The sequence below is a fragment of the Pipistrellus kuhlii genome, unplaced genomic scaffold, assembly GCF_014108245.1.
Source record: "Pipistrellus kuhlii isolate mPipKuh1 unplaced genomic scaffold, mPipKuh1.p scaffold_m20_p_2, whole genome shotgun sequence".
NCBI classification, from domain to species: Eukaryota; Metazoa; Chordata; class Mammalia; order Chiroptera; family Vespertilionidae; genus Pipistrellus; species Pipistrellus kuhlii.
In genome coordinates, this window is record NW_023425515.1 from 173,193,427 (window position 1) to 173,217,630 (window position 24,204).

Here is a 24,204-nt window from a genome sequence, read left to right on the forward strand (position 1 = left end):
AAAGGAAGGCCATGGAGGAGAAAAGGTGAAAGGCAGAACTGATGCCTCCTGCCACCCAATAGTGAGATCTAATTACTACATCTCTGGCAGAATGAAACCCAGTGTGGTCATCCTCATATCAACAATATCAATACCACTGTCAACACCAGTGCACCATCAACACAGTTACTGTTATGTAACATGGTTGATGAAACATCAACCATGGTTTTATCTCTACTCTTAGCCTCAACACCACCACTGTCATCATCACTATCACTGCCATGACAGCAGCATCTCTATTATCACCAATCTCATCTTCGCTAACATTGCCACCATCATTTCTTACCAACATTATCTTCAGTTGCAGTTATGGCATTGACATCTTCATCATCACCAATCTTATCAACACCGTCAAAATTCCTATCCCCTCCCCTCTTACCCATGTTTATATCGCCATTATTATTTCTACCATCATCATAACAGTCACTGTCATGGTATTAACATATTTATCACCATCTATCATTAATGGTATCACCAGGATCAACAACAGCCCCATGATATGGTCTTTACTGTTATGACTATCATTACAGTTACCTTTACCATTATCACTACAATCAATGTCAAAATCCATTGTATAACTATACCCAATCTATCCATTCTCCTTCAAGATCACTCTTACAATCCTCCACATCATCATAATTTGTGGTTGGTCCACTCTCCCCTACCTCAGTTAAACAGGGATACCCAGACCTTGGACCTGCAGGGGGCCATGATCTAAGAGGTTGAGCTGGATGAGGGTGGGGGTGAAAGGGAAGCATATGCTGCCTGCCTGCCTCAAGACTTAGATCAAAGGGGGAAATCCAAAACACAGGTTCTGGGAGATGATAGTGAGAGGAAATGAGACACACAAGTCATTTGACTAAGTCATCATTTAAAGTTTCTCAAAGGAAAAGAGAAAGATTAGAGACAGGAGATGATGGGATGAAACCAGGGATTTCAGAGGACAACTATCGATAGAAGGTTCAAAACAGAGGCAGGAAGTAGAGCATTAAAGAAACCTGCAGGTTTTATCAGGTTCCCTTGACTTCTGGCTTGGGCAGCTGTCACTTCCTTACTGTTACCATCTCCTCCATGTTGGTTTCCAGCCTCTGTGGCTACAAAGTGACTCATGCATAGTCTCTTCCCTCAGGCAGCACCTGCTCTTAAGGGGACAAAGTGATGAGAGCAGACACCTGCACACCCAGACAGCAGGAGAACAGCATGCATGGACAGTGAGAGTACAGGTCAAGGATCAACTTCCTTGGACAAAGACACTGAAAAGAAAAACTGTCCCTAAATGGGACAATTTACTAACACACCCCGAGTTCCTATTTTTGAAGCACTTATTATCAGTGGAGTTTGTCTCTCACACACAGTCACCATAAAGAGTGCTGCTAAAGTTTATTGACTCTAGGGTGACAATACAGGGATTTGACTTCCAGTCCCACGGGAGCCCGGGAGCCCCACTGTGCATCCTCTCCCAAACTTGGCATTGGTCAGGAGGAGTCCTGGTGACCCAGGAAATGTTCTCTCTGTACAGGCCCCGCTGCTTCCCATATAGGGCTGTCCTGTCCAGTGTTCCAGGTGGTTCTGCAGACTCCTAACAATCACCAGCCCACCTCCCAGAGTGCAATATCTTTCATGTAAGCCATGAATGGCATTCTCTGGTGTTTTTAAGGGGAACATTTTTCAGGGACAATAAGCATTTTACAATATATACCAGACTAATATCTCCTAGTCCCAGGAAGCAGTGAAGGAGGAGAGAGCACATCAGTGGAGAGGGAAAATGATCAAAGATCACACATTCTAACTGATTCGAAACTACCCTGGATCCCTGGATCCATTGGTACCACCCTTAGTCCAGTCAAGAGGGGTCCTTTCCCAGGACCTGTGCTTTGAAGATGTTGCCCTTGTCTTCTTCTGCTCGACATCCCAGGGGTCAGTGGGACCAAAGGGATTTACCTATTAAGACTCTGTGCCTTGCCCCATTAATATTTGCTCCAAGTATCCAGAACCCTGAATTTCCTGCCCAGTAGTCTGCATGAGTCTCTTCCCTGAGCTGTCTACAGAGGGGAACCATGCTGCCATGGTCACACTTATAGGCCCTATCTAAGGGTGACATGGGAGAGGTATGGACAGCCCCTTCTGATACACGGGGGAGCAAGTGGTCAAACAGAAGGGGACAGGATGGGGGAGTGCCATCTCTCCCCACATTACTGCATGGTAAGTTCCCATCTTCATTTTCCAGGCTGTTCTATCCTGCCTCACGTTGTTATGAAGGCATGTTGTCAGGTTGGGAGTGGGGCAAAGCATGTTTTATATAAAAGTTTGTCAGCTTATAACATTTAACTATTTAGCCATATGGTATATGGGTCTCCATTTGTACTCTGGCCTTGGGCACTACAGATGTTAGGGGTGGACCTAAGGCCAGAGGTCATTCCCAGAGGCCCTTGAGGCAGCTAGGATGCATTGAATCCACTGGGTATCCATGCACTCTGTCTTGCCTTCTCCTACAATCATCTTATGTTCATACAGGTGCATGTAGTTCATTCTCATGGCCACAGGCTAGTGAGTTTGCTGATGCTCTTCAGTTAAGACTCTTCGGGTTGCAAGTGACAAAAACCAAATCCTAACTGGATAAGCAAAAATAATATATTGGTTCATGTCACCAAACTCCAGGCTTCCACTTGATCGGGAGCTCATATTTCTTTCTCTGTCTTGGCTCTGCTCATCTCGACACTGACTGTGTTCACAAACAAGCACCACAAAAGGTGGCTACTGTACTCCTGATCTTACCTCCTTCCAGATCCAGTTACAGAGGGACTGTGCCCCCTTCCCAATGCCTGAGGTCTCATGGCATCCCATTGGCTCTGATTGGTCACATGATCATTCTCTAAACCAGTTGTTATGGCCTGGGTGAGGTCAGCCTAGTCTCTAAATCACTAGCCCACCCCTCATGAGTTGGGAGTGACAAAAGCAATGGAGCCCAAAGGAGAAGTAGGGACAGTTTCCAGAAGAAACTCCTGGGGAGCCTTCCCCCTGATGCCCCTGAGAGGTTCATTTTATGGATGTTTCAGGCACAATCCTTGTATGAGCCTATGTCCCCCTGTGAACCCCAGCTGCCCTGGGTCTGCTCAGTTCATGTTGTGCTGTGTCCACTGAGGTTTGGCCTTCCCAGAAGCATCTGCTGTCTGATCTGCCTGAGCCCTTGGGCCTCCCTCAAGAATGTGAACTGTTTGAAGTCAAGGATTCAGCATTTGTTCACTCAGCAGATGTTGATTAAGTACCTACTCAGATCAGCAGTTTAAAGCACTGTGGGTACAGCAATAAACAACATAGATCAAGCCCTTGCCTCCTTGGAACTTATTATGTTCAAGTTGGAAAAGAAGTCAACAATTGAACAAGACTTCTGGTGGTCTTTAACACGGAAGGAAAGCAGGGTATGGGGTTGAGGGACCGTGGCTGGATGGGATTGCTATTATGGATTGGGTAGTGATGCCTCTCTATTAAGGCGCACACACACAGACACCTGAAAGAAAGGAGGGAGGGAGCCATGTGGATCTGAGGAAAGAACAGTCCAGCCAGAAGGCCCTCAGGCAGGATTGTGCTTAGTGTGTGTGAGAAAGATCATGGGAGCCTGTGGGGCTTGAGGGCTGTCAGGATAGGAAGGAAGGATGGAAGAGGAAGTCAGAAAATTAGTAGGTGATGTTGGAAACAGGGGTGGGGAGGAGCTACAACAAATAGGGCCTTGTTGGTCGCCCTTAGGACAGGCTTTTACCCTGAGTGGAACAAAGAAGTGATGTAATCCACTCTCAAGTTGTGAAAGGCTCACTCGAGCTGCTGAGTGCAGATTAGATGGTAGAGCGGGTTACTGAGGCAGCTGGAACCAGCGAGGGGCCTTCTGCAGGAATCCCAGTGAAAGAGGACGATGGCTGGAATCAGGGTAGGAGTGGGGAGACGTGGTTGGATTCTGATATATTTCAAAGATGAAACAGCAAGAGTTGCTGATGGATTGGGATGTGGGATATGAGAGTATGATGAGAGTCAAGATAGAACCAGGTTTTTTTGACATAGGGCACTGGGTGGGAGCGTGGGATTGCCATTTACCAACATGGGAAAGGTTGGGAAGAGAAGAAGGGGTTGCATTTTGGACACATTAGGTCTGAAGTGCATCAGTGACAACCAAATGGTAGTGTTGAGCAAGGGGTGAGACAATCACATTGGATTTTAAGTCACCAGCCAGTATTTTATTTATATTTGTTTCTCAAGTTCCCACCCAGAACAGGGCCTGATATAGAGCTGGGGATGCTAACGACGATGAGAACATCAAAAATCATCATTTCTCTTTCATGAGCTCTCTGCTGAGGGGCTTAAGTGCATTATCCTGTTTAACTTCTTATGAGCCCATGAGGCAGGCACTATGGCAACCCTGGTTCCAGATGAGGAAACGGATGTTCAGAAAGAGTATTATCCGTCATCCAGCCTCAGAGGGTTTTCAGGGGCTGTTTGCCCATGTGTTTATGGGACCAGCAAAACCATTGCCCCAGGGCCCTGGACCCCAGCTGCCTAACAAGACCCAGCACTGACCCCTGTGCATCCTTCCCTCCCTCTGCTGCAGCCTGTGACCAGCTGGCGCTGGGCGTGGTGGCGATCTTCGGGCCATCGCAGGGCTCCTGCACCAATGCCGTCCAGTCCATCTGCAATGCCCTGGAGGTGCCCCACATCCAGCTGCGCTGGAAGCACCACCCGCTGGACAACAAGGACACCTTCTACGTGAACCTCTATCCTGACTACGCCTCTCTCAGCCACGCCATCCTTGACCTGGTTCAGTACCTCAAGTGGCGGTCGGCCACCGTGGTCTATGATGACAGTACAGGTGGGTGGCCAGGCCTGACCAGGCTGGGGTGAGGGTGCAAGGGGGGCAGAACCCCAGGATCAGGCTCCTCATTGCTAGCCCAACTCAGCTGCCCCTGGGGAAAGGGTCATCTCTCTCCCTCCAGCTTCACTCAGTCACGTCTCTGCTCGTCTCTGCTCACTCAGCCCTGTGCACACCACTCACCGAGCCCCAGCCCAGCTCACACCTTCCCACCCACCCGCCTCCCCCCAGCAGCATGCTCATGTCTGTACTCAGCACACTCGCCCCACTCCTAGCACCCACACCTGCTCAGCCATGCCCACACCTGCCTACTTTCTTACACTCACACGGTTCCCTCTGTGCAAGCCTTGAACTCAAACCCACCAGTGCATGTGTGCCAGCTCTGATGCTTACTGGCTGGGCAGCACGGGCCTGTTTCCTCTCCTCTTTCCTTCCAAAGACTCAAGTCCCAAATGTTTCTTAGCCCCATCTCTTAAAAGAGAGTGACCTTGGCAAGTCACTCAACCCATCTGCCCTGCTCTCCACGCACCAAGCAAGAGCTCTGGTATCCAGTCCGGAAAGAGCCCTCCAGCTCGAGGCAGCCTGCGATTCAATGTCAGCTCGATTACCTCCACATGCGGAGTGGGAATCAAATACTCAGAAAAGACATTCCCAAGTTGTTGGATTTGCTCAGGATTCCACCACCATCTATTGAGGTCCTGCCATACCCAAAGCACCAGGCAGAGGATTCTGGAGGGCAAGGATCCCCACCCCTCCCAGGGCCTCCCGCACAAGTTCCCTTGCCATTGATGGGCCCAGCGCCAAGTCACTCCCCATGTTTGTGCAGCCCTATCGGCTTATCTGTCTTTCGTACCACTATGAATGGTTGTCTTTGAGCCTGTTTCTCCTTCCGGAGCAGAGCTTTCTGTGCCCCAGGGTTTAGCTCTGGGCCTGGTACAAAACAGATGTTTATGAAGGTTTATTGAACTGAATTGAGTTGAATTGAATCGAATGGAATAAAAAATCAAGTTGAAATAAACTATAATTAAATGTTATTAGGAAAGAGTGTGTTGGAAGGAAGAAGAAATGGGGGTGCAGTTATACAATCTTATTTTGAGAAGTTGATTGTGTTACAAGGGATTGCCATTGGCTGGATCCTCCCAGTCTCAGGTCCCCTCATGGACTGGCGCATGGTCACCCAAACAAAGTCATGGTTCTCTCGGCATGCTAGAAGGGTATGCCAGCTACCTTTGGCCAATACAGATGCCACTTGGCTTAGGATGAGGTTATGTGCTGGTAACTTGGTCTAGAAGCCAAACGATGGATCTCTAGTTTTGACCACATTGCTAGCATGCTGTGAAACCTTGAGAGGGTCCCTCAACCTCTCTGGGCCTCAGTTTCTCCACCTGCCACTTTGGGACAGAAGCCCCTCATCTGCATGCTTTCTAGGACAGGGAGGCGGGTAAGCCGGGTAATGAATGCGGAAGTGCTTTGTAAGTGAAAAGCACGATCCCAGCAACATGATTCACTGCAGATATTTATTCCAACAACATGATTCACTGCAGATATTTTGAGAGAGATTGATTAGGGAAGCAGCCAGGAAGGAAAGCTCATCTCAGGCGAACAAAAGAGCCGCGTCTTCCATTGGGTTGGCCGGGACAAGTCTCTGGGCCCCTCCGGGAATACACTGATGGGAAGGAGCTCTGACACTTGCTGCTGGAGAATGTGGGTCACCGGCTATTACACGGGGCATTGCACCTGCTTGACAGGAAGACTCTTGTGAGCTCTGCTTTAGCTCCCAGGCTGTCCCCACCCTCCTGTCCGGGGTCCCCAAAGCCCGTGTGCCTGCGGATGCTGTGCGTGAGTCTGAAAACCAAGCACATGGTAGCACAGGGCGAACCCTGGGTCTTGTGGGGAGGAGGTGTGAGTAGGCAGCACCAGACAGCCTACTGAGGGGTTCTGAGATTCGCTTGGGTGGAGGGGAGGCTGGGTGTGCGTTTGCAGGGATATGTAACCCCCCTCCCTCCTCTGCTGAGGTCCCCTGGTATCCCCGCCATCTTCTCCATCAAGTCTGGTATGAGGAGGCCCTGGCCCCTGTGCACCCAGAGCCCTCTCCCAACCCAGCCAACTGGATCTGAGGCCTTCAGGGGAGCTAGGCTCCTGATCCCACAGCCATGGCAAAGCTTGTTTGGGAGGCTTAGGTCTCCGGGTTCTATTTCTGTCCTCCCCAGCGCAGTGACATGAAGGACACCAATCAGATCGCTTTCCTGACTCCAGCCCTCAGGAACGGGAATGAGAGGCTGAACAGACCCAGGCCTGTGAACCCGAAATAGCTTTGGAAATGGGGACTCTCTGTTGGAAGGCATCTGGAGTGGGCTGTCTGTGGGGTGGTGGGGAGAAAGCTGTTGTGTGGAGAGCATAGGAAACTCTGTTCAGACAGAAGACACTGTGACAGTTGATTGCAAACTTTAATCCAAGAAAGACTAGTTTAAGGGGAAGAAAAGGGGGGGGGGGGATTGTTGGCTGTTGTAACTGGAAGTTGAGTAAATTTAGCTTCAGGTACTAGTTGATCCAGAGACTTGAATGGGTATCATCCAGCCTAATTTTCTCCCCGTTTGGTCTCTCTGACTGCCCTGTTGGAATCCTTCTCAGGTCCCATGTGGTGACTCTCAGGTTCACGTCCTCCTTCTTTGGAATTGAATGGAAAAGGGGGCGCATCTCACCGTCACGCTGAGGACCAGCTGGGGGCACCTACCCTCTCTAAGCCCATATTCCTGCCTGATTGACCAGGCTGGGGCCACGTGCTGAGCCTTGGAAGCTGGAGATGGGTCCTTCCTGGTCATATGGCTGAGAGAGAGGGGAGTTGTTCCCCAAAGGAAAGTCAGCATGCTGTCATTGGGGGCGTGGAGCACACTGAGTGCACAGTGCAGCCAGGACTCAGACCCCAAGCCCGAGTGTAGCAGGAGGCCAGCAGGTGGTGGTGGTTAGTAAGGATCTGCTTGGGCCCCTGGCCTGATGCTGACTTAGCCCCTCCTTGCTTTGGGGTTGGAGGCAGAGAGAGCAGCCAGCAGGCTTGCTTCCAGGCTAAGCAGAGAGACGTCAGCAGGAATGAACCTTGAAATAGGGACGGAAATGAACTTAATTAGACCTATGCAAGCTATTTGTCTCTAGGAAGTGACATTTAGTTTTCCCTGGAAGTCCCCAGATTAAGTGGTTTTGCAAAATGCTAAGGTGGAGAATGGATTTTTCACTGTGGGGAGAGAAAAACAGTGAGTCAATCTAGTGGAAATTTGTGTTGCATACCATTAAGTGCCAGGCCGTGGGCTGGGTCCCCAGAGCCCCTCAAGTTAAAGAGTTTGGGGCAGGATCAGGGGGATGAGATGAGTCCAGAGGAGGCTAGGGCTGAGGGAGAGCCACTGAGTGGGGGGATGGGAGATCTTGTCTGGACAGAACAGTAGGGGTAGGCTTCATGGAGGAGGTGGATGCATTGAGCTTGGAAGGTGGGTTAGGTTTACTGAGGAGTCTGCCCTTGGGGGGAAGAGGAGGGGAGGGACTGGGCACAGACACCACCTGGACCTACCCAGTCTACTGTTGGTACAGTTGAGTGTGGAGCTGCCCCTGTGCCTTCATCCTGGAACAGGTTGCTAAGTGTGGTTAAGAGAACTATGCCCCGTGCCTCACCATGTGGCAGGGGGCAGGGGATGAAGAGGGGATGGGGTCTGGTTCAGGCTCCATCAGTCTCTACATCTATTCTGGGTTGGAAAGGGGCAGGTGGGCGTAGTCGGTGAGAATCTGCTGTCCGTGCCTACTTCTGAATCCACATAAGTGTATATGTGTCTGTGTGCACACATGTTTATATACACGTTTACACATATTATCAGCCCAAGCATATGCCCTATCTGTATTGACATGCATGTAAACATGTACTTACATCTGTATGCATGTGAAGGTGTGTACAGTTGAGTGCACATCTCTATGTCTGAGGTGCTAGTACCTGTGTCTGGATGTGTGTGGCTATGAACATGCTCATGCACATATCTCTGGGGGCCACGAGTCCCTGTCTGCAGGCCTGTGGCCACAAGCATGTATATGAACGTGAGCCTGCAGATGCCTGTTGCTGCGTATGCATGCGTGTACACATGTCTTTTGTGCCCCGTGGTCTCTCAGGGCTCATCCGACTGCAGGAGCTCATCATGGCCCCTTCGAGATACAACATCCGCCTGAAGATCCGCCAGCTGCCCCTGGACTCTGACGACTCCCGCCCGCTGCTCAAGGAGATGAAACGAGGCCGGGAATTTCGCATCATCTTCGACTGCAGCCACACCATGGCTGCCCAGATCCTCAAGCAGGTGCGTGAGCGCTGGCCAGGGCATGGCTGCTTGGGATCTGCCTGCCCCCTTCCCCAGCTCTCCTTCCCCAAATACAGGCATGCTATCAGCCAGATCTCAGGTTCACCCCCAGTCTGCCTCTTGCTGGCTGCATGGGCCTCTCTGAGCTTCTGTTTCACCAGCAGCAAAATGGACACAGTGGTCTTTACGTCCCACCTGGTGTGAGGATGGACTGTGACGCTGGAGGAGCAGCTACAGGCCTGGCACATGAAGGGTGCGGAGTAAATGCTGATTTCTGTGCCACCTCTGTGCAGTGGGAGGCCCGAGCTGCAGAGAGGGGCCTGAAGTCTCACAGGACAGAACCTGGGGGTCTCGGGGACAGTCCCCAGAGCGCCTCACTGCCTCCTCCCGAGACTGACCCCCATAGCCCGCGGCATTGGTGCTGCTCTCCCATCACTAGGTTTATCGAGGTTCCTCCAACCATCTGCTCAGCTCTGCAGCAACAGCGGGGGAGAACATTGGCTCCCAGTCCTGGATGGGCCCCTGGTGCTGGACACGGCCCGGTGTGGCATGCTGGGAACGAGAGCCAACCTCTGCCAAACCTCCAAAGAAAGAAACACAAATAGTCCACGACCCCTCTGAGGGTGCCCCAGAGAAACCAAAACACTCTGATTGGAGCCAGTGCTTTGTGGAAAGGGCCAGGATGTGGTCCCAGGGAGCATCCCTGGTGATTGTAGGACATAGTTTGGGGGTCCTGGCACAGGACACCTCGACAGGCAGGTGGGAGGGAGGGGACACGGAGGGCAGGGGAAGAGGGGCTGAGCAGGGCCAGGGAGTGGCTCAAGGACTGGGCTGGAGACCCACATGCCACCCCTCCACTGGGCCCACGAGGGGCGCTCAAGCAAATGGCCACCTCTGCCTTCCCCTGAGGAGGCCCCACACCAGCCTCTTCACCTGGTGATGAGTCTGAATCCTTCTTCTGCCCAGAGCAGGTGGCCTGGTCATCCCCTCTGTGGGTGGTCCCTGCCTCACACATTCGTGGAGGATTCAGGGAGGTGAGGAAGGGAAGGGCTCATCCTGGTGCCGTCTCATGGTCAGCACTGGTGGAGGGCACCATAACCCCCACTCTCCCAGCCATCTGTGTCCAGGGCATCCCTTCTCCTCCCGGGTGTGCAGCAGTAATAAGGACAGTTGACTTTGGTTTCCCACGGAGTCCGAGCCAGTACACATAGCTCCTCATGGGAAGTGGGCTTGGTTATGTGAAAAAGTGCACAGGTGAGGAAACTGAGGCTTCCCGGAAGGCTGTGGGCCCTTAGTCATCCAGCATGCATGTCAGAACTCACTCCCAGGTTAGTCTGTAATTTAAAATTAAGATTCTGGCCTCCATTGAACAAAGATAAGTGTGACTGCCTACCGAGGACTTCTCTGAGCCTTGCACCTGCGTGTGTGGGTTGTAAATCCCTAAGAGGGGAGAAGAGCATGCGGCATTTTCTAAGTGGACTTGACCAGGGACAGTTTTTGCTCAGAGTACTTTGTGGGCCAGCATCCTGAAGCGCTCCATAGAAAATGCATTAGGATCATTAGTATTATAGATTACAGGCTTCTCAAACAGTACACGCAACGTATATACTGAGACTTCAAGGTGGCGTGGAGTCTGCTCTGTGGTCAGCCCTTCCTGGGAGGCGGAGGTGGAGGACAGGCCCTCCTCCGGGGCTGGCGGGGCTGCAAGGGGGGATGATGGTAGAGGGGGGGATGGGCACGTGGACAACTCTCTCCAGAATTGTGATGCTGGCCTCAGTTGAGGGCAGTCAGGGCTCTTGAAAAGGCGTCTTGGATTGTGTGGCAGGCCCAGAGGCGCTTCCCACAGAGACGGACCACCAGGCCCTGCCCTCCCCGTGGGATTTGGAATCTTTGGAGAGAGTGGCCTGAGAGGGTGCATTTCATTTTAATTTGTCCCGGGCGACTTTGCTGCTCATGCTCGGGTGAAACCCACCGCTGTCTGCCAGCCAGTCATGCTTATGGCATGGAGGGGTTTCAGAGAATATCACTCCGGTGGCCAGCCTCCCCCAGTCCACGGCCAACCTGTCCCCTGCCCAGTCCTCCGCCCCGGGGTAGCGGGATTGTGGTGGGCAGGGGCTGCTCGGGTGTTTCCCGCAGGTGCTGACACTCTGCTTCCCCGCAGGCCATGGCCATGGGCATGATGACCGAGTACTACCACTTCATCTTCACCACTCTGGTAACGTACTTCTGGGTCCGGCGTGGGGCGGGGTGGGGCTCCCTCGGAACCAGGTCAGTCAGCGCAGCTAGAGGAGGTCCAGGCTGGAGCTGCTGTCCTGGGGCTGAGGTGTGGCCCAGGTGAGGGCACAAAGATGTCTCAGTGGCCAGCCCACGTGTAGAAGTGACATTACGTGTGACAAAGCGGTCAGGGGCTCTAGAACCTGCCAGCGTGGACAGAAGCCCCTCTACTTACTGGCCGTGAGATATTCAGAAACTCATTTAACTCCCCTGCCTCAGTTTCTTCCTCTGAAAAACGGGCATAGTAATGGATTCTGCCTCCTAGGATGGCTGTGAGGACCCAGTGAATTAATAAAGTAAATGATGAAAGAGCTAGACGCACATGTGTCAAACACAAGGCCCGCGGGCCAAATCTGTCCCGCCAGGCCTTGCAATGTGGCCCGCACCGCGCGTCATCACTGCACTCTGCTGCGTTTCCATCACAATGACAGTTTATGACTGTTCAGTAAACCATTTGGCCCGCGATTTAGGCTGGATTTTAGATTTTGGCCCCTTCTCTGATTGAGTTCGACACCCCTAAAGAGGAATACTAGCTCTTGTTATGCTGACCCTCGCTCCTAGCCCCCCCTCTCCACACATGCCTCAGGCCTCTCAAAACGACAGGCATGGCCTCTTCTGATTCCTATAGCAACCATGCCAGAGTCTGCCCGCTCCCTGTCAGCCAGGCCAGCCCACCTGCGGGCTCCAGATGGGTCCTGTCCAAACTCTGAGAACATTTAGGGCCATTTAAGCCCATTAGGATAATTAGCTGTGGTCTGAGATCAGCAGAATGAAGAGATCCCTGTGCCAAAGGGGCACCAGCACCCAGACACCCTGCCTTGGGTCCAGACTCCTTCTGACCTGACGGGCTTGGGATGCACTCTCCCGCCCAGCCCAGGTCCCGGGTGAGGGACAGCGCTGCTCACCGCCCCGGTGCTGAAACAAGCCCACGCAGCCTGCATCAGCCTCCCCGCCGGCCTCTGACTGCCCTCCTTCATCCATCCAGCACCACCCTGTGCTCAGCTCAGCACCTCAAGATGACTGGCCCAGAGGCCCTGCCCTCAAGGAGCTCCCATCCTGCCCAGTCTGTGTCTCTATGTCCAGCTCAGAGAGCAGGCTTGTGCCATCCAGGCCTGGGCAGATGCCCGTGGGGCACTGTGCAAAGAGATGCCAGATGCTGAGGGCCTAGTGGAGGTGGAAAATGTGATGCGGGCTTTATTGGAAAGAAGATGCTAGAACTGGGCCTCGGAGGGTCAGTGGGAGTTTACCAAGGAAAAGCAGGAAGGGTATGCCACGTAGAGGGAGCAGCGTAGGCAAAGGCTAAGGGGCAGATCAGCTCCTCAGTGGAATGCTGGAGCTGTCTCACTCTGGCTGATTGTGAGAGTCGACCGTGTTCCTCTCTTCCCAGCTCCGCACTTAGTGACATCACATAGCCGGCTTGACCTTGGCCACTGTGGGAGCATTCATACTACGGAAGCTGGCACAAGCTAAAATAAGGGTTGTTTACCCCCTCTCCCCTGAGAGCTGGTTATTAAGGGTTTACCAGCACACCCCTGCTTGTCACCCTCTCTCCATCCCCCACCCACTGCACCCCATACCTATGGCAGAGGTCTGGAACCACCCTGCTCCTTCTCCTGATCTAAAGCTCAGACCTGGGGTCCTACCAGAATGGTGTAAGGAGAAAGAAATCCCCCACGCTGGTGACTGAGGCCCTAATTCTTAGATTCCATGCCCCATTCGCCTCTGTATGTCCAGTGCCCAAAGAGTGCCTGGCACAGAGTAGGTGCTCACGAATGTCTGAATGAATGACTACAATCCCAAGTAGCAACTGATCAGTGAAATTATCAATATCTCCATCACAACAGCAGTTAAGACCTGGACTCGGGTCCGGAGGTATAATTGAGGTTCTTTCATTTCGCCTCTCTGTGCCTCGGTTCCCCTGCTATAAAATTACGCAATAACAGTACGACCCAGAGGATAGTTGACATCAGTAAAGCACTTAGAGACATGCTTGGCATTGAGTCTCCTGTGTGAGTTAAATCAATTAATCAAATAAACTCCTGCTTATGTTTTCTGTGTACTCAGCATACTTCATCTCATCCAGATCCAACTCTTCCAGGGAGGCCTGTCTCCCCCAGTTTTACAGAAAATAGAAACTGAGGCTCAGAGAGGTCACTCAGCGAGAAAGGGGTGGAACAAGGATTATTCCCAGCGGGGAGTGCCCGGCTCCATGCGCTCTGCTGCAGCCTGTGCAGCTGAGAGCCTGCAGGAAAGCTCCCCGGCCTCTGACCCTCTGGCCGGCTCATTCCACATAGCTGGCTGTGACGGTCCAGGCCCGGTGATTGACACTAATAACGGCGCCTCCACAAATCCCAGCAACACCCACACTTCACAGGTTCCAGAGCCCTCTCTCCATATCACTGATTTTCCTCTTCACTGATGGGAAAGCCTGGGGCCAGAGAGGTTGAGTGATCTGCCCAGAATCTCACAGCAAGTCAGTGATAGAGGCCTGGGCTCCGGACTTCCAGTCTAAACCGTGGCTGTTCAGTCCACTGCCCCTCCTCCCCACGCCTCTCTGAGAGTCCAGGAGAGCAGACCCCTCCAGAGAAGCACAGCCCCCGCCATGCAAATAGTTCTGCAGTGGAGTATGTACGGGGAGGGGAGCTACCAGGGTGTCTCCCAGCAGCTTTCCCCTCTCCTTCCCCCCACATGGCAGGGCATTGGCTGTGTCCCCTAGGTCTCCTCCCCCTGCCCATGCCCTGCTTTCAGCTCCAGCACCTTCCTTCCAGCCCTGTTGGCTTAGGTATTGCCCTGGGGATTCCACATCCGCCCAGCCTTCAGCTGTAGCTTTACCGGAAGGGCAGTGGCACTTGGCATTTATCTCCTTCCTGTTAGGAAACCCATGTCACCAACTCTTTGCCTCTAAAAAAAATCCTCCCAACTTGCTCCTCCCCCAGGAAGACAGTTTAATTACCCCAGCTGCCATTATCTGTCCCGGCCAGCTTTGAGCCTTTCCCAGATAACCCCGCGTTCCCCAGCCCCCGCTGAGCCCCTGGTACATGGCATGTGTAGGTAAACGCCTGGAGGTGAAGAAAGAATTATAATAAATTAATAGATAAGCAATCACAATTAATGCCACTTCCCTGCAATAACAGTTATATCGCGGGGAAGATATTTTCATCTGTCATTCCTTAAGCCGATGTTTTCCGAGCTTCAGCTTCCACCCAGTCAGACCCATGGGGTGCTAATGAATTAGCCTATTATGTTATGCTGAATGTTTCTAAAAGGTCCCTCGCCGATACTGAATTCAGTGTGTCAACATTTGGCACGGAGAATAGCAACTTTTTGCCAAGCAGCAAGGTTGTGCAAGGTTCGCTGTGTACAGCATTTGGGGTCTCAGCCTGGGGCAGTTCAGATCCAAACATTGGAGCTGACAAAGAGGCCTCTCTACCAGCGTCCTGTTGATGCTGTCCTTTTGTCACAGGGATGGCGCATTTGGTGCCACAAGCTCCGCAGCACTTTGCAGCCAAGCCCAGGCTTGAGGGGACAGGAGGAAGGTGACCCCAGCACTGCCGCCCCCTCACGCCCCCTCCCAGCTTGTGTACAAGCATCAACAAGATGAAGGCTGCAGCTGGAGACCGAAAGGGCTGTTGTCACCAGCACAGAAGCGGCCACGAAGCCAGAGATGCACCCTTTCCAGGGGGTCCAGCTGTCGTCTGGTCCTAGAGGAGGGAGGACCAGTCCCAGGGGCCCTAGGCAGGCTAGTGCTCTGGCATCCTTCAGGCCTTCGTGTCAGGTCCACACTGCATTGGAGAAGAGGCTGAGCCTGTGCAGGCCCAGAGCGAGGAGGGCGCCCCCTGGGGGCAGAGCTCAGCTTCTCTCCCGTGGCCCCAGCAGTTCAGCTCTGGCCCCAGACTTGCAGACGCCCCTTGCAAAACCAAATCCCTCCATCTTCACTGACTCACTTCCTTCAAAAGTGGTGTAGGGAGGATCTCTTGTTTCTGAAGCAAGCCTCCGGAGGGTCTCATCCTTCATCCCAGGGATTTACCAAACCATGCCTAACATTCCGCCCCAGAGGGCCTCCCCCCAGAGGAGGATGGGAAGCACTGGTCTCTCCACCTGGGCTCTTCCCAGCTATGGTTAGTGCCCCAGAGTGCTACCCGTGCTGAGTCTTACTTCTCCTTCGGTTGATGAGCTTATTTGGCTCAAGGACTCACAGTGGGGACAGATATATGCATGGACAGTTGTTTTCAGGGGGTGACACCCAGAGGCCCCAGGAGAAGATCAGAAGCACCCTGACCCGCCTGGCCGTACGCGTGTAGAGGACAGTCAGGGAGGCCAGTAGGAAGCTTCCAGTGTGATGCCACTGAACACAGAGCCGGGGGGGGCGGGGGAGTGCTAGCAATCTGCTCTCACAGCCAGGGTGAGCCAGTTCCATCCACCACCAGAACAGGCCTGAGTGCCCATTCTGTTCGCCTTCATGAGCTTTATGACCATAGGCCTCTCCCCTAACCCCTCTGGCCTTATTTCCTCATGGAATAGAGGGAACACTATTGAGTTCCCACTTCACAGGTGACTGTGAAGATTCAATGACAGCCTGGCCAGCGTGGCTCAGTGGTTGAGTGTTGATCTATGAACCAGGAGGTGATGGTTCGATTCCCAGTCAGGGCACATGCCCAAGTTGCCAGCTTGATCCCCAGTGTGGGCCATGCAGGAGGTAGCCAATCGATGGTTCTCATCATGGATGGTTCTGTCTCTCTCTCCCTGCCTTTCCGAAATCAATAAAAATATATTTTTAAAAAATATTTTTTAAAAGTTTGATTATATACTCCAGTGCAGGATTGAGCATAGTGAGCGCCCTCCACTTCCACAGATATTAAGGCCATATACACACCCCCAGGCCAGTTCAGTAGCCATCACCCAACTGCTCAACACCCTGCACCCTGCTCCCACCCAGCCCCTTCCCCAGTCTCCATCCTGGCCTAGAATCAGGGCCATATTTGTTTGTTTGGGCAAGGCTGGAACTCCACTGTCCAAGCCTCTCCCCTACTCCCTAACCTTCCAAGAGGAAATGAATACAATGCCTTCCAATGCCTTCCAGAAAGAGGCCATTTGGGGAGGGGGGAAGGTTGGGGAAGAACAGAATGAGTTTAGCATTGATTAAGAAGATCTCAGAGACCACAGGCCGCCAACACAGGGTGCGAGCTGCTCCGTGGCTCCAGGTTGTATCACTCATCATCCTTCCCTGAGCCAGAATCCCCTTAACCAGAGCTGGGACCGTGGTGGGGCTGAGTGCTCCCCCTGATGTCTGTGCCACGGAGAGGCATGGCCAGGATCCCAGCCACCCGCCCAGCATGGGATGGAGTGACTAAGCCCGAGGCCCCACAAGCAAGGATGGTGAGTGGAAAGTGGGGGGAAGAACAGGCAATAGATGAGGAGGAGCTCAAACAATGACCATTAGACTCAGTTTCCCCACCAGTGGTATGGGATCAACCTCGAGTGTCAGTCTATTTTTTCCAAATAGTTAAAAACAGAGACTATAGAAGGAAACATGTGGCAAAGATGCAATCCACTCATTAGCAAGGGCAGCAGGAGGATGAAAGTGTTGGCTCAAAGAGCAAGTGAGGGGCTGAGTGCTTAGGTACTTGACGAGAAAACACATAGCATAAGGCTGCTAGGTTAGATACAAAACGGATTAATGTCCTTCAGGGCCCTAAAACCACAACCGTGGCGATTATTCTTTTTATGGGCAAAAATCTACAAGTGAACCCAGAGTCTGGGCTTTGACCCAGTAGCTGAGAGTGAGGGCAACCCCACGTGTGTTCTCCAGGAGAATCGCACAATCCCAGGTGGGCAGGTAAACCATGTTCCATGCTGCTTTCCTTCCTTGTTTCCAAGTTTGGGGTAAGTGTCTGCTCTGAGGACTGAGTTCTGCTCTGTATCTCATGGTATCACCCCCCAAACACCACCTCTTTTCAGCTAAGCACCCAACTTCTCTCTCTGTGTCTGCACCCCCTCCCCCAGAGCAGCAGGAGGGGCTGGAGCCGGGCTGCCCCATGCATTCAGGCCTGTTTCCCTGGCCCTTGGCGAGGGCCTGCCCACGCACCAGCCTGGACGTGACCTGGTGCCCAGACATACAGGCTGGTCACCATCACTGCTCCCAGGAGGCAGGGGTGAGGATGGAGCCTGTGGAGCGGGGGGCCAGGGGTGAGAAGAGGCCAAGGGCAGCTGTCCCCTGAGTCCCTGGCAGAAGTCTTTTAAAATACTCTCCTTTGGGGAGTAAAATCCTTCCTTCAGCCTCACTCAGGGTAACGTGGAGATGCCCAGACCCAGTAGCACGAAGGAAGTGGGCCTCCTCCGTCGGAGGAAATGACCATCCTGGCCGTTATGAGCTACTGTTGGAGGCTGGGCATCGGGCATGCACTGCGGCACCCGGTCCTATAAAGGAGGCCGATGAAATGGTCAGAGCAGCCTGCTCGAGGCCCAGCAGTGAACACATGGGGTCAGCCACCAGGCAGACAGGGGTTCCTATCTTTTCTAAGTATTGTGCTCCCATGGGGCTCCCTCACCTCTGGCCTCTGCTCCCCGGGCCCTGCAGGGAGCTGCAGCGAGGGCTCTGCTCTGGGGGACAGCAGGGAGCATGGGCAGTGGACTGGAGCTTATAGCGGACACACCTTTATTTCCACGAACCTCTCTCTGTCAGGATCTTTATGCGCTAGACCTGGAGCCCTACCGCTACTCGGGGGTGAACCTGACAGGGTTCCGGATCCTCAACGTGGACAACCCTCACGTCTCGGCCATCGTGGAGAAGTGGTCCATGGAGCGGCTACAGGCAGCCCCCCGGGCTGAGTCCGGGCTGCTGGACGGCGTGATGATGGTATGGCAGCAGGCCGGGGGCCAGGCCAGGGGTCCCCTTTCCCTTCACCTTTCTCCCTCCCTCCCTCCCTTCCTTTCTCCCTCCCATCTTTCCTTCTACTTCTCCTTCCCCGTTTTTCACTTCCCTCCTACCAACCCCTTCTTAGGTCAGCAGGACCTTAGGCTAGGGGCCAGGACATGAGGGAGTCAGACATAGTCCATCCCAAGGTTGGGAGCACAGACATGTCAACAGCTGGTTACAGAGAGCTGGAATAGCTCAGTGGATCCTCGGGGTGACCAGCAGAGGCGGGGGAGGCGGGAAGGAGATGGTGTGGGGGCCAAGACAGCAGCAAGGCATGGGGATGGGGCAGAGGGGCAGCTCAAAGCCCTGAGCTGCAAGGGTATCAGGTGTCTGCAGAGCAGCAGGGTCACGCAGAGCAGCCAGGACCCTATGTGCCTGTGGCGGAGGGGGGGGGGGGGGGGGGGGGGGATATGGCAGGGAAGCAGAGCACTTGGAAGCTGTTCTCAGGCAGGCCTGCACCTTCCCTCCAGACCGACGCAGCCTTGCTGTATGACGCCGTGCACATCGTGTCCGTGTGCTACCAGCGGGCACCCCAGATGACCGTGAACTCCCTGCAGTGCCACCGGCACAAGGCGTGGCGCTTCGGAGGCCGCTTCATGAATTTCATCAAGGAGGTAAGTGCCCCCCACAACTCCCACCGGGGCCATCTCCCCGAAGGTTGTTGGTGCTGCAGAGCCGTCAAGGGCCCAGGTTTGGGAGTCAGGTTCAATGTTCGGTCCACCTGAACTTGGGCAAGTTGCCTTACATCTCTGAGCCTCAGTTTCCTTGAGTGGAAATAGCCAGGATAGGACCAATCTTACAGGGAGATGGAGAGGCTGTCCTTGGCACGTCATAGGTGCTCAGGGGGTGGTCCGCAGTGCCAGCCGGACACACATAGGCTTCAAATACCACAGGTGAGGGGCTTTCCCTCGGGCTGTGTGACCTTGAGCAAACTCAGGAGCCGTGCTGGGCCTTGGTGGTCTCGTCTGTACAACGTGGTGCCGCGATGAAAAGTGACCACGTGGGAGATGCTCCGTGCAGCACAGAAGGCAGAGGAGGCTCGGTGAATAGCAGTCAGTCCCACAAACTCCTCTTTATGACCTGGGTCCATCAGCCAACTTCCCAGCCAGAGTCCCCATCGGGACCAGCTCTCCCGGCACCACAGCGACTGGGGAGAAGTCCCACCCACGGAGCTGGTTCCAAGGAACCGGAGAGTAGCAGCCTGTCCTGCTGCCGAGAAGGTGACCGTGGAAAGACACGGGGCCTGCTTCAGTCCCACAGGGCCCGCTCCAGCACCGCTGTCCTGTAAACGGTGGAGGGCCGTTTACTGTTCGAATTTTATAGATGGAGGAAGTTAAGGCCTGGGCTTGCACCCTGGCTTCATCCCAATGGGCTAAGTGACTTTGGCTGAGATGACTAACTCGTAGATCCTCGGTTTCCTCGGCTGTGTCTGAAGATAGTGAGATTGTGTGCTACCAAGCGTTGTTGGGAAGGCAATGAAAAACTATGCTCCCAGCCCCCAGAGCGGGCACAGTCAGGTCCCAGTATAAGGTAGATGAAGAAGGTTTCAGGGGGACGAGGTCTGGGCAGGGAGATCCTGGATCAGAGAGAGTGACCACGTCCAGGGCAAGACCAAGTGCCCTTAGGGCTGCAGGAGGGCTCCGTACAGACCGTCCCTTTGTAGCCATCACAATGGACCAGAAACGAAGCCAGAAGTTCCTTTATTCAACAGATACCCGTGTGGGCCTGCGGGGCGGGGTGCCAGGCAGGGAGCTAAAGCAGATGAGCCCCGCGCTCTCAGAGCTCGTGCCCAGGCAGACACCCATCAGGTCATCGCGTTAATGCCTGTATCCCCACCCCACGAGGAAGGCAGTGCTGTGAGGGTGAAGAGCGGAGAAAGCCACAACCCTCCTCAGTGGCAGGGCTACTTTCTGGAGGCCCCTCCCTCCCTCCCTCCTGTGACTGCTTGGGGTGAGGCCAGTGACAGCGCCTCCTGCATTTCAGACACTGGATGACGCTAACAGGGACGTGGAGGAGACACAGGCTGGAGGGTTGGACGCGTGTGCCTTTGGAGTGTCTCTCTTCCCGGCTGTGTAGCTTTAGACAAGTTCCCAGACGTCCCCAAGCATCAGTCCCGTCACCTGGCAAACGCCTTGTCAGAGTTGTGGCCAGGAAGCACGTGAGGCTTTGGCGCCAGTTCCCTCACTCCTGGCAGGGAGTCCAGTGCCCGTTGTTTTGGTACACGAGGACCATGGAGGGCCTTCTCATTCATCCCCTCAACACTGCAGAGAAAGTTGGACGGGTCACTGCCCTGAGCAAGGCCTGGCGGGCCCAGGCGATCGTCAGCTTGTTCTCAGGACTCTCTGGGGCCTGCCTCCTGCCTCCCACACCCCCTTCCTCAGCAGGCCTCCAGCTAAGCAGCCACAGGCCATAGTGTGGATCCGCTGACTCCAGCCACAACTCTGGGGCCTTAGGAGCCAGACCAAAGGGGCTTGGAAGCTCAAGCACTTTGGGGCTGTGTGACCTTAGACAAACTACTGAACCTCTCTGTGCCTCAGGTTCTCCTCAGTAGCATGGAGATAAAGCCAGGGTTGTTGTAGGATTGATTACGTGAGTTCTGTGTGTGTGAAACCAGGACACCGCCTGGAAAAGAGCAGCGCTGAACAGATTGGCTGCTGTAACTATGGCTTCTGCCATCGTGACTGTCCGGCCCGTGGCTTCGTGTCTCCTGCTGGGTTTTCAGTTAATGAGGATCTCCAAACCCCACTCTGTTCACCCTCACTCCTTGGAAGGCTAGGGGCTCAGTGGCAAAGCCCAGATGGGAGCAGAATGGCCACTGTCTGCGCCATAGAAAGGGGAACCCCCTTCTCCCTCCAGGGACTGGCAGGCCTGGGGAGGTCTGCCCACCCCCCCTGGCCCCAGCCACGTGAATGGCCCCACCACTCACCTCCCCTTACAGAGCCCTTTCAGAAACATCTCTATCTACCTCGAGGTGTGGAGACCGAGGCCCCGAGCAGCCGCGGGACTGGCCCGTGGTCCCACAGCTGGTCGCGACCAGGCCCCGGGTGCCCTGCCCGAGCCCGGCATAGTCTATCCTCGGACCGCGTCCAAGTTGTCCGCCTCCCCATCTGACTGCCTGACAGTAAATCATTTTAAAGACTTGGCATTTCCGAGAGGAGCTGGGAAATGCCAGGCCGGAGTTCAGAGCGTGCGAAGCATCTTTCATTTAGCAAGTCCGGAGCCTCGGCTGGAAGGGGCTGGGGGGGGGGCCGCGAAATGTCACGGGGAGGAGCTGCCAGTGGCTCCCTGTCCAGGCCCTGTCCCTGCCCCCCGCCCACAGACAGGCAGCGCACCTGCTGGCATTTCATTCCTCTGGAGCTGACGAGGAGGAAGGCTCCCTCCGCTGTGCAGGTTTGAAGGCACCTGCTGAGATTTCCCCGGGGGCCCGGAGAAAGCCTGGGGGTGGGTGCCCATGGGGCTGAGAGGAAGGCGGAGGGACTGGGGAGCCTGCCTGAGAGCGGCTGAGCCTCCCCTCAAGGTCATACACAGTGGTCTTCACCTCTTCTGATGTGTCTCTAACCTCCATCCCAACCTCCTCTGGTTCCCTGGGCTCCATAAGCCTCCCATTCGCCCTGGAAGCCATGACCCATGCTCTCAGCTCTGCCCTGCCCCTGCAGCAGGCATCTGCACCCCACTGCTTGGGGCCTGCACAGCTCGGTCCCTCTTTGGGCCTCAGTACCCATGACTTTAAATTGGGGCAGTGGTGACATCCACCTGGCAGGATCGGGATGAGAACAGAATGAGCTCATGCAGGGATCACTCCTCGGTGACAGGATTTCTACTGAGGCCTCAGGTCTTAGCTCAGGGTTCCCCCACCCCACAGCCAAGGGCCAGCCCAATCCAATGGAGCCCCCACAAGAAAGCAACAAGGAGAAATCATACTAGATACCACTCACTCAGGACTGTACACAGTAGCCCCCCCTTATCTGCAGGGGATACGATCCAAACCCCCCTCCCTAGTGGATGCCTGGAATTGCAGACAGTATCGAAGCCTACCTGCACTACGCTTCCCCTATGCACACGGCGATAAAGTTTCATTTATAAATAGGCAATGTCATGGTAGAAGATTTCTTCTTCCCATAGATCTTAGCAAGCCCGGTATATATTTTTTTCCCTTTCCTTATTAAGTTGAGAATGTTCACCATGTCACTGAAAGGAAGCCCTTGCCGCTCCTCTTTGGCATATCGGAATTCCCAGCATCAGCATTGGGGCCATTAGTAAGTAAAATAGGGTGCCGTGGACACAGCACTGAGGTGCCTTGACAGTAGATCTGATAACTCAGGCTAAGTGACTAACAGGCGGGGAGTGTACGCAGTGGAGTGTACGCTGAGGAAAGGGAGTGTTTCATCATGCTTCTCAGAAGGATGTGCAATTAAAAGTGCATGCATTGTTGCCCTAGCCGGTTTTGCTCAGTGGATAGAGCATCAGCCTGTGGACCAAAGGGCCCCGGGTTCGATTCCGGCAAAAGGCACGTGCCTGGGTTGCAGACTCCTCCCTGGCTTGGGCCCTGGTCAAGGCTCGTGCAGGAGGCAACCAATCGATGTGTTTCTCTTACATCGATGTTTCTCTGTGTCTTCCCCTCTGCCCCTCTTCCTAAAAATCCATGGAAGAATAGCCTTGGGCGAGGAGTAACAACAAAAATAAACAACAACAAAACTTATGAATTGTCTATTTCTGGAATTTTTCATTTAATATTATATGAAAAATTGGGGCCACGGCAACTGAAACCATGGAAAGCAAAACTGCAAATAAGTAGGGATTGCTGCATGTCAGGCCCTGTGCTAAGCACTTTCCACACCCTTTGAACATCCGTGAAGTAGGTAATTTTCCCTGCCTGAAGCTCAGAGAGGGTAGATTCCTAATGCAATGCCAACGTTCTGACCACTTTTGTTTGATGGCCTCCGGGAGCCCCAGAGCGCCAGCTAGTGTACCCATTTGCCTGCTGGGTGCTTGTCAGGATGACTTTCCAGCGCCTTCGAGCTGCTCCGGGGCTTATGGATGCCCAAGAGTTTTCCTTTCGGATCAACAGATAGGCATCTGTGAACCCATGAGCTTGCGTGTCCAAGTGTGAACGTTAGCAGGGGTGCAGCAGGCATTCAGCTGGGGAGGGGCTGGGACCTTTCTCAGAACCTGTAAGGGACCACGACCCCAGAATGCAAGGAGGAGCTCAGTGCAGCCAAGCAAGGACTCAACGTCAGACTCCGGCTCCCGTCCATGCTCTGAGCCGTCGGGCTAGGCAGCTGCTGTGTGAGTCCCAGAGTTCCTCTCTCCCTGAAACCCCAGCTCACCTTTGTTCCCAGGGACTCCAGGACGGGTGGGTTTGTTGTTTCCTCAGACACAGAAAGCCACACGTCCCAGCTTTTGTCTGTGTGCCTGCTGCACCCTAACCCCAGCAGGAGGGAGAGGAGGAAACCACTCGCCTGCAGGGTGGGGCCCTGGAACCCCGCCTCCAGTTTGACTCACCTTCTTCACCCTGTGAGCATGTGGCCCCTCTGGGGCTGCTTCCTCACCTGTCAGACAGGCTCGTCCCCACCAGGATTGCCGTGGAGGTCACGTGGCGTGCACAGTGCCTGTGGAGTGCCGCGCAGAGCTAACTCTCAGGGCCACAGGCAAACGTTCCCTGCCAAGGGCCAGATAGTAAATATTTTAGGCTTTGCAGGCCAGACGGACTCTGTAGCAGCTATCCAGCTCCGAAGGCGTAGCAAAAAAATCAGCCAAAGACTACACGTATAGGTGAACATATGTGCGCGGCT

At 54.0% G+C, this 24,204-nt stretch overlaps 1 protein-coding gene across 1 annotated transcript in view; it reads left to right on the plus strand.

Annotated features, from left to right (window-relative positions):
• The window catches only part of GRIK3 (glutamate ionotropic receptor kainate type subunit 3), a 192,182-nt gene that overhangs the window by 124,069 nt on the left and 43,909 nt on the right, over positions 1-24,204 (plus strand). The window contains exons 3-7 of the mRNA XM_036446690.2: positions 4,637-4,894; positions 9,041-9,222; positions 11,384-11,437; positions 18,179-18,352; positions 18,883-19,026. Coding sequence (XP_036302583.1) covers positions 4,637-4,894; positions 9,041-9,222; positions 11,384-11,437; positions 18,179-18,352; positions 18,883-19,026 — 812 coding nt within the window. The remainder of the gene's footprint in view (positions 1-4,636; positions 4,895-9,040; positions 9,223-11,383; positions 11,438-18,178; positions 18,353-18,882; positions 19,027-24,204) is intronic.